Source organism: Phalaenopsis equestris, unplaced genomic scaffold (assembly GCF_001263595.1).
Source record: "Phalaenopsis equestris unplaced genomic scaffold, ASM126359v1 Scaffold213527, whole genome shotgun sequence".
NCBI classification, from domain to species: Eukaryota; Viridiplantae; Streptophyta; class Magnoliopsida; order Asparagales; family Orchidaceae; genus Phalaenopsis; species Phalaenopsis equestris.
Genome location: NW_018232367.1, coordinates 64,514 through 74,774, shown reverse-complemented (window position 1 = coordinate 74,774; position 10,261 = coordinate 64,514). Strand labels below are relative to the sequence as shown.

Genomic DNA, 10,261 nt, shown 5'->3' with positions numbered 1-10,261 from the left:
ATATATATATATATATACACCTACACTTTATTTTGGAAGCTGATATATATATATATATAAGATTTACCATGTGTGGTGGCTGGTTCCTCTGGTGCTCTGCTAGGGTTTCGACAGAATGGATCTAGCTGTTGCTGTAGATGACCCAATCTCAACTACCTCATCAAGTTCAACTAGTTTTCTCTCCTCTCATCACTGGTGTTTACAAGTTTTGAATTTCTCTAACTCTTTACCTCTTCCCGAGATTTTAGCTTTTTCAAATTTTATTACTCCATTGCTTAGCCCCACTGTTTCTGCTGTTTGGTTGTCTGGTTGACTGAGTTGTTCTCTCTACTGTGTGGGTTGTCTGGTTACTTGGATTTCTCTCTATTGTTTTGTCTCTACTATTCCTTTTGTTGTTCTACTCCTTCATTTACTCGTTACTTGAATCGACAGCTCAGTGTTAGTTCCATAGCACTGACCCCCTTTTTGCTAGTTGTTGTACTGGGAATCTTTCAGTGATGAATGACCCTAATACAATTGATATTTCCACAAATATTCAGTGGGCCAAGGCTACCTTTGCTGACATTGTTGGGAAATTATATGATAAAGTTTAGAGTCCTGATGATTTGGTTTTTCCTCAAGAGTATCATGTGGGTAATGACCCTCTCTTCAAGCCTATATGCAACAATAGTGGGAAATTGTCTATCTACTTTACTGAGGAGGACCTCAACTTGGCCACTCTAAAATGGAATCTGTGAGAAGATATTTTGATGGAATGAAATTTGAACGGGCATGGAAAGTAGGCCTACTTGATGGAAGACATATTCTCATCAATCTCACAAGGGAAGAAGACTATGCTAGAATCTTTTCTAAACAATCTATTTTGATTGAAGGAATCTCAATGAAATTGCTAAAGTGGACTCCTAATTTTGACCCCAGTAAAGAACTTGCCATTGTCCCCATATGGTTTAAGTTACCTGGACTTAAACTATACTTTTTCAACCACAAGGTTCTCTTCAACATTGGCAAAGCCTTGGGAAGACCTTTGAAGTTGGATGCCCCCACTTTCAACTTATCCAGACCCTCAGTAGCTATAATTCTGGTTGAAAGAACTATCACTTTACCAGTTGTGGAGGAAATTTGGTTAGGCACTGAGCATAGTGGTTATTGGCAGAAAATTATAGCTGAACAATGACCTTATTGTTACCATCACTGCAAAATGTTTGGCCATACTAATGAAAAGTACTTTAGACTTCATCCCAACCTCAAAAGGAAGCTTCCTAGAACAAATTCAGTGGTCTTAGAGCCACATGATATTGAGCTGCCACCTGTTGCTGGAATTGCTGCCCAAGATTCTGCCCAAGATTCTGAATTGAATTTCCAGGGACAAGGACTTAGGAAGACTCTATACTATAGTTGGTTGAATTACCTGAAGATATGGGAAAAGAGGTTGTGGAACCAGATAACTCTCTTCAAAATGTTCTGAAACCCGTGTCTGAACAACTTCACCTTATACCAGAATCTACTCAAGTTGAACAGATCAATTGTACTGCACTTCCAACACTCCCTGCTGATCAAGGAGAAACAACTACTGAGATACCAGAGGAAGACCCTTTTCTTGTGAAATTAGCTAAAGATCTAGAAGAAGGTTGGCAAATCCAGAAAGCAAAAAAAGAAGAAATTGCTTTTGGAACTAAAGAACCTACTCCCTTCTTGTCCTTCTTTGGGGGAAGCCCCCCCTCTCTCTTCTAGTACAGTTAGAACTAGGAGAAGAGGAAAATCCAACTCTATAGGTCAATGAATCTAATATGTCGGAATGTTAGGGGATTAGCACATCCTAAATCCCTTATTTGAATTCTAGCTCTTAATAGGATGTATAAACCTTGGATTATTGCTATTCTTGAACCTATGATTACTAAACATGTCAACAGATTTGTAAGGAAGTTTCCTGGTTTTCAGCTTATTGTCAACACTAATAGTAAAATATGGCTCTTTTGCAGACAGGAAATTCAATGCATTGTCCTTAAAGAGGGAACTCAATTTATCCATTCAAAGATTAACTTAAATTACTATAATGGTTTTTCTACCTTCATTTATGCTGGTAGTACATCCACTGCTATACAGGAACTTTGGCAACAGTTACAAGATTTCAGCTATTCTATAAGGAACTTCTGGATTGTTGGGGGAGACTTCAACTGTCTCTCTTCACCTATAGAGAAGAAGGGTGGGACATCTCCTGATATCAATTTAATGAACAGTTTTAATGACAACATTCAGCCTGCTGGACTTTTTGATTTGGGTTTTATTGGCCCTAAGTACACTTGGAGAAGGGGGAAGATTTGGGAGAGGCTGGATAGAGTTTTGGTGAATGATTTTTGGTTCAAAGATTTCCTACATACTTCTATCCAACATTTGGCTATGAGTGGGTCTGATCATAGACCCTTACTTATTAAGATTTCTTCCAACAATTCTAAAAGTAAAGTCAACTTTAGATATTTCAATATGTGTTCCATGCATGAGGATTTTCTCAATCAAGTATCAATGGCTTGAACTGATGTTCATGATCACATCCCTGGTATAAAACTCTGTCTTTTACATAAAAAAAGTCAGTAAACATCTTTCTAATTAAAATTGGGAGGTGGTTGGGAACATTAATAATAAATTCTTTGAGGCTGAACAGAAGGTATTACAATTAGAACAGCTCATGTCCTCTGGCATAGGGTCTGAAATGGATCTTCAGTCTGCAAATGAACATCTGTTGGATGCAATCAACATGCAAGAGACATTATATGCTCAGAAAGCCAACAAAATGAAGTTTTGTTAGGGGACATAAATTCTAAATATTATCAAGCTTGCATCAACTACAAGAGGAAATGCAACACAATTCATAAAATCCTTTCTCAGGAAGGTCACTGGATTACTACTGCTATTGTCACTGGATTACTACTGCTGAGGGCATAGCTGATAATGCTGTTGAATAATTTCAAAATATTTTCAAACAAGCTCCTACCTCTCAACCTCCCATTATGCATACCTTGTTTGATAAGGAAAGGGAGTTCACCAAAATGTTATCTCTCACTGATATTCCTAATGAAAAAGAAATATGGGAAGCTCTGAACTCCATCGACAACAAAAAAGTAGCTGGAATTGATGGGTTCATAGCAGATTTTTATAAAAAGGCTTGGTTGATTGTGAAGGGTGAGGTCATTGCTACAGTCCAAAGCTTTTTCTGAGGGCTGATCTCCCCAATTATTTCTCCTCATCTACTATTAGTTTGGTTCCAAAGGAAAAAAAAACTCCTCACAAATGAGAAAATTTTAGACCCATTAGCCTCACTTCTGTTATATCCAACATAATAAGCAAAGCTCTGGTCCATAGATTACAACCTCGTTTAAATCAGCTTATACGCAGGAAGCAGGCAGCCTTCATCAAGGATAGAAGTATTGTTGATAATGTGCTCTTGGCTCAAGAGTTGGTACTGGATTTGGACAGAATCACTAGAAGAGATAACTTATTTCTCAAATTAGATATCAAAAAGGCATATGACACAATCAGTTGGAAGTTTATCGAACAAGTTCTCATTGCTAGAGGTTTCTCCCCTTCCTTTATCTCTCTTACCAACAGAAGGATGACTAATAATTTCCATTCCATCTTCATCAATGGAACCTCCCATGGATTTTTTAGTGCATCTAGAGGTATCAAACAAGGTGACCCCCTTTCCCCTACCATTTTTATTTTGGTTTTTGACTACTTATCCAGAATCTTGAATGAGTTGGCTACCAGGAAACCCCACTCCCTTTATAGCCATAGATCATCCACCTTAATCAATCATTTGGCTTTTGCTGATGACATCAATATTTATTCAAAAGCTTCCAAATCTACTGTTAAATTATTCATGCAATGCTTGGAGAGTTTTCAGGAGGCCTCTGGTATTAAATTAAATAAGCCGAAGTGTATCTCGATCTTCAGCAAACAATGCAAAAGTGAGCTAAAGACCAGGGTTTCTGATTTCACTGGCTTTACTAATAGCCATCTCCATGTGAAATATCTTGGGGTAATTCTAATCAAAGGAAGAACCAAAAACTCTCAGTTTGATCACACTTTAGAAAAGATTCAAAGCAAGCTTCAAGCATGGGAGAATTCCTTTTTATCCAATGGGGTAGGATAACACTTTTGAAAAGTGTTTTATCTGCTATTCCCTCATATCTCCTACAAATGAATATATTGAAAAATTCAACTCAACGATTATTAGAAGAAATTTTCAATAGATTTATATGGGCTGGTCAAAGGAAGCAAAAATAGTGCACTAAATGGGCTAAGGTATGTAAAGCTTTTATGGATGGTGGGTTAGGCTTCAAGTCCTTCCCCCAAATTATGCATACTAACCTTTGCAAACTCTGGATCAAATTCAGATCTCAGTCCTCACTTTGGGCTGAATTCTTAAGGGGAAAATATTGCAAGCATCAACACCCTACCCAAGTATCTATGGGTTTGTGGGATTCCCCCATTTGGAAAAATATGTTGCAGATTAGGGAGGAAGCTGAAAAAATGTATGTTTGGGAGATTGGTGAGGGCTTGGTTAACATATGTTGGGATAATTGGTCTTTGGAAGGCAATCTTCTGAGTTATCAAATTGCTCCAGCCTCTCCAAAGATTGTCAAGGACCTTTGGGAACATGATAAGTGGAATCTTACTCCTATTCTTCCTTTTTGCAGCCCTTCTCAAATCTCTAATATTCTGAAACTCTCTGTTAATCCTGGGCAAAAGGAAAAAATTGCTATAAAAAAGAACTTACTATCTTCTCAGCCTCCCTAACAGGTGGTGGATTGGGGTCAAACAATTTGGAATAAATTTCTCACTCCCTCCATGTCATTTTCTACATGGAGACTCTTTTTAAAATTGATTCCCACTGATGATATATTGAAATTGAAGGGCCTAAGGGGTCCCTCTAAATGTTTTTTCTGTCTTAGTGAGGAGGAAAAAATTTGCCACCTATTTTTTTCCTGCCCCTAGGTGCATAAAGTTTGGTCTATTGTGATTGGAAAAATGAATGTCCCAACAATGAATCTAACATGGGAGGTATTCTATAATTGCTGGTCAGATTAGAGGGGAATCAATCTTCAAGACATCCCCAACATTGTGGCTTGATTTGTTTGGATGGCTAGAAACTAGTTAAAGCAAGGGATTTCCCATTTAAAACCTATGAAGGTAGGTCTCTAAACTGTATTGCCTTTATACAAAAACTGATTAAATTTAAAGGTTTTGAAGCTGTGTTGGAGCTGAGCCCATCTTTTAATCCTTCCATTACCAAAGTCTTGAAAATTTGGTGGTCTCTACCAAAGTATGGATGGATAAAAGTTAATACTGATGGTAGCTATAAATCTCAGTATGTTGGTATTGATGGTGTCTTCAGGAATCATGAGGGGAGATGCATCTTGTTCTTCCAATATCCTGTTAAAGCTTTGGATCCCCTTGAAGCTGAATGTCAGAAGCAGAATGTCAAGCTATTGAAGCTGAATGTCAAGCTATTTTTTGGGCCCTTAACTTAGCCAGATCTTGCCACTTCAACCAGCTATGGGTTGAATCTGACTCTTTGATGCTTATTAACATTATCAAGGGCTCCTATGACACTCCATGGAACTTAATAAGCTGGATTTCTCTGGATTTCTGGGATAAGCTGGATTTCTGGGATTCATCAATTACTGAAGAACTACCCTATAAAGTTCTCCCATGTCCACAAAGAAGGAAATAAACCCTCCAATTGGCTTGCTAGAAGGGGTCTCTATACTGAAGAATTTGTGGTGAGCAGAAGGATCCCTCCCCCACTGGATTTCCTTTTATCCAGTGATTTGTTGCCTCTTCCTTATATCAGATAGCTCCTTTTTGTTGTTTTGAGAGGTTGCCTCCTTTTATAGGCTCTCTTTCTTTTCCTTTCTCTTTGTAACATGTTTACTTTAATTTTAATGAATTGGAGCTTGGCTCCTTACTTATATATATATATATATATTGGCAAAAGAAGAGTCCTTTTAGCTTTTCAAAAAAAGGTTACAATTATAATGGGAGGGGATTTAAATTTGTTCCCTAAAGCCAAAATAAAAGAGAAGGGGAAGGTTGCTTAGAGATAAAAGCTATTTGTGATCTTGCTCCATTGGTAGCAAGAAAATGTGCAAGTCTATTTCCTTCCCTGTAGATGAAGGAGAAAAGAACCCTAGTTTCTATCATTAGCTTCTTGGTCTGAATGATCCACTACTGAATATGCCAAAAAGGTGTGTTTTTTTTCTGTCTGTCATGTATTCCACCAGCTGAGTAGAATCCACTTCAACTTGTAGTGGATTCCATTTGTTGATGGAAACCAACATAATATCCCAAAAAATACCAGTAGTTTCAGCCTGCAAGGCATCTGTTGCCATTTGAGGTGATTGGAAATGCAGTAAGCAGGCCCCTTTATTGTCCTTGAATACCCTTTAAGGAATAACTTTCATCTCTATTGACCTTTATGAGGGGGTACAAAGGTGTATCCCACATTACCTTGATGATGTGGAACTTCAGCTGTTCAACAGATTTGCAGATATTCATTAGATTTGGGAACTTTTTCCATTGTATTAGTTTTCTGATGAATGACAGGCAGTTTTCCACCACTTTTCCAATTACAACTCCAATCTCCTCATGTTTTGCTTGATTTCTTATTTCACACATAAACCATGCAATAATGAAAGGAATGGATCCTAATTTCCTCCTGTCCTAGTTACCCCAAAAGTTACATAGGCTGTCCCATTCCATATTGATGGTACTGATATGAAAATGTGAGATCACCTCAGCCCAGACCTGTTTAAGGAATTTACATCAGAAAAAAAAGGTGTTGGGAAGACTCAACACCAGTTCTACCTAAATGGCATATGGAAGGTCCACTCAAACCCTTGAGCTTCAGGATGTCATCAGATGGGATAAAATTATTTAGCACTCTCCAAGAAAAGAAAGCCATGGAAGGTGTTAACTGATTGTTCCAGATACTATTAGTCCAGGGGACCTTCTCCCACTTATATAGTTGTTGATATATATTCTTGGTGACACTATGACTACAATTGTGAGTTAGGACCAACTTATCTTTGTTATCACTGTTCATCTGAATCTGCAATACCTTACTCACAGATGATTCACTGAGTATGTTTTGGAGTAAGTTTTCAGACTTGGACTGTCCTTCCCAGCATTCATTCACCATTATGCTTCTATTTGGGTTATCAGAGAAAGGATCCAATGTTCCTTCAGAACAGCATCTATCAAGCCAAAAATTGATGCTACAAAGACCCAACTCCCATAAATATAGTTGCTCAGTAGTTTCCCTCACCTTGAGCATCTTTATCCAAACTCTTGAATCACCCAGCCCACTTGAAATTAGGTTGGGGCGATTAGCTCTACAGTATTTGGCAAACATAACTTGGCCTAAAGAGTTTCTTGTTGTTTGAATGTTATCCAATGTTCGCAAAAGCTGATATACTACAGGTGGTTGAGCCCCTTAAATCCCAATCATCCAGCTGAAAGAGGTTTGGCCACTTTTTGCCAACTAGCCCATAACATTTGCTTTCTTTCACCACTCTAAGAAAATCTATTGGAAAGATCTCTTCAGCAGCAATTGCGTAGTTTTCTTCATCACTGCTACCTGTAGAATGTACATATGGGAAAGTAGTTAGGAAACTCTTTAATAAAGTAATTCTGCCCCCATTAGAGAGGAAGGAATTGGTCCAGCTATGAAGGGTAGAGTGTACTTTATCTACAATTTCATCAAATTGAGTGTGCTTGGTTCTTCCCCTACAACGATTAACTCTTGATACTTAAATGGTGTCTGCATGGCAGTGAAACCAGTTAGACCCAAGATCCACTTTCTGATGGCAGTGGAGGTTCTTTTGCTAAAGAGCACTTGACATTTCTCCTGTCTAGAAGTGTGTTGAAATTCCTTTAGACAGTTGTGTAGACTCGTTACAACAGTCTTGTTGGCTCTAGAAAAGATTATTATGTCATCAGCATAGATCAAGTGGCTGATTTCCATTCTAGATCTATGGAGATACATATTGTAATTCTTCTTTTGATCAGGTTTGTCAAATAATCTGGACAAGTAGTCTAAGGCTAGGATAAAAATTATTGGAGATATAGGATCTCCTTGCTTCAGTCCCTTTGTGGACTTGAAGAATCCCTTGACTGTGCCATTAATCAAGATTGAGTTGGCATTCCCTTTTAGCCATCTATTTATAATATTGCAAGACTCAGTAGAGAACCCCCTGGCCAACATAATTTCAAAGATAAAATCCTAGTCTATCATGTCATATGCTTTTTTAAAGTCCAATTTGTAAATGGTATTTCCTCCGCTACAAGGTTTCTCCAAACCATCAGCAACTCCTGACCAAGAAGAACATTATCCCCAATGGTCGTGCCCTTAACAAAAGTTGTTTGGTTAGGGCATATTATTTTCTTCAAGACAGGTTGTAGCCTCCTGACGAAAACCTTTTCGATGATTTTCTTGATTACATTAGTCAAGCTTATGGTTCCGAATTGATGCCATTGGTCTTTGATTGAGGATTTGGGAAGAAAAATGATAGTGGCAGCACTGAAATGGTCAGGAAGATCATTGCCCTGGATAAAATATTGGATTGTCTTGATCACTTCCTCCTTGATTGTCTCTAACGCTTTCTTATAAAAATCAGTTGTAAAACCATCAGGGCCTACAACTTTTGAGCTATCTATGGAATCAAGTGCTTCTTTGATTTCCTCTACCTCAAGTACTTTAGTAAATTGTATTCCTACAATAAAATCATGGTCAGTCAGAAAAAGATTAGGGCTACCTTTCCTTTTTGGATGTTAGTCCTGTGCATTAACTGCTGACAATATTCCACTGCACTATTGAAAATCCCATCTTCATCTTTAATCCACATGCCATGTTGATCTTTAATAGAATGATTTGTGTTACACTTTCTTTGATAATAATACAAGCATAAAAATATTTTTTGTTTCTGTCCCCATCAACAAATTTAATTTTTGTAGTTTTCTTTTTTAGGAATTGCTCCTGCCACTACATAGCTATAAGTAACTTTTCATTGGTCTCCAACAGTTAATTATCATTCACCTGCCAAAGTGCATTTGCCTTCTCTAGCTCCTATAGCTCCTTTTCAGCTTTCTCAACCCCATTCATGATATTTCCAAAGGTGGACCAGTTCTAATGAATAAGAGCTTTCCCAACCTTCTTTTGTAGATTCAAAAGTTGGATTAATGGATTTTGATGATTACAGACCCTCCAGCTTTCCTTCATAATAGTAAAGAAATCCTTATGTTGGGACCAAAAGTTTAAGTATGTGAAAGAAGAATTCTGCTTCCTTCTGTCTGCATCCAAAGTAATTAAAAGAGGCCTATGGCCAGATTCTCCTAGGCTTATGTGAGTAATTGAGGTGTGTAGGAAACTTTGGAGCCATCTATCATTGACCAAGATTCTATCGTCTCTCCCACAATCTACCCCTCCTCTAAGGGAAGTCTGGCCCATTATATCCCATGTCAAAAACTCCTGTCCTTTGAATGTTATCATTGAACATGGTCATTATATTTAAACAAGGAGTTCTGCCCCCTTTCTTCTCAACAAGTGAAGTCAAACAGTTAAAATCACCTCCCACCATCAAGGCTTTGTCAGATTGATTGCTAATATCTTGCAATTCGTACCATAACTCATGTCTAGTAGATTTTGAACATCCATCATAAACAATTTTTGTCAGACCCTCCAAACCAGCCATGCCAAAAAATAAATGGAGGAACTGAGAATGATTCTTAATGACCATACATCTCATTTCAGGTCTACATAAGACCCAAATTTTGTTATTTAAATTTATAATTAAGGAAAAGCCAGGGAAACACTTTGAATACTTTTGGATATTTTGATGAACCATGGATTCTAAAAAGCCATAGACCACAATTTATGTTTCTTGTTGAGATACTTCAATCTCATAAATGAGAGAGGATTAGCCACCCCCCTTATGTTCCAACATATGAAATTAACCATTTTGGAGTTTATGTAAAGGAAGGATGGAATCTTGACCTAGGCTTTCCCCTTGTAATTGGATTCTTCTAAGGGGTCTTAGCTTTGCCATCAGTTGGAGGAAAAGCTCCCTTGTTCTCTACTTTGTCTTTCTTTTTCTTCTTTTTTTGAGTTTGTCACTCTTCGTCCAATAGCTGGGTCATCTGTTGAACTTCTTCAGCAAAAGGGGTGTTGTGTTCTTTGGTAGTGATTTGTTCCTCCACCATTGTG

The 10,261-nt window shown here is 37.8% G+C and overlaps 1 protein-coding gene across 1 annotated transcript; it reads right to left on the bottom strand.

Annotated features, from left to right (window-relative positions):
* Nucleotides 1-7,445: 7,445 nt before the first annotated feature.
* On the bottom strand, nucleotides 7,446-9,749 carry LOC110036979. Its single transcript, XM_020741542.1, has 3 exons — nucleotides 9,626-9,749; nucleotides 8,376-8,771; nucleotides 7,446-7,636 (listed from the first exon to the last, which is right to left on the bottom strand). Exons 1-3 carry the CDS (start codon nucleotides 9,747-9,749, stop codon nucleotides 7,446-7,448), a joined length of 711 nt encoding a protein of 236 aa, XP_020597201.1.
* Between the last annotated feature and the right edge of the window lie 512 nt (nucleotides 9,750-10,261).

Bases quoted from the DNA above. Each gene is read 5' to 3' on its own strand.
- LOC110036979 (XM_020741542.1), bottom strand. From the start codon at position 9,749: ATGGCTGGTTTGGAGGGTCTGACAAAAATTGTTTATGATGGATGTTCA. The intron at 8,772-9,625 runs GTGATTTTAACT...ATTTTATTGTAG, and splicing joins CAAAGCCTTGATGGTGGGAG to GAATACAATTTACTAAAGTA. The intron at 7,637-8,375 runs GTCAGGAGTTGC...TACATTCTACAG, and splicing joins TGGGGATAATGTTCTTCTTG to GTAGCAGTGATGAAGAAAAC.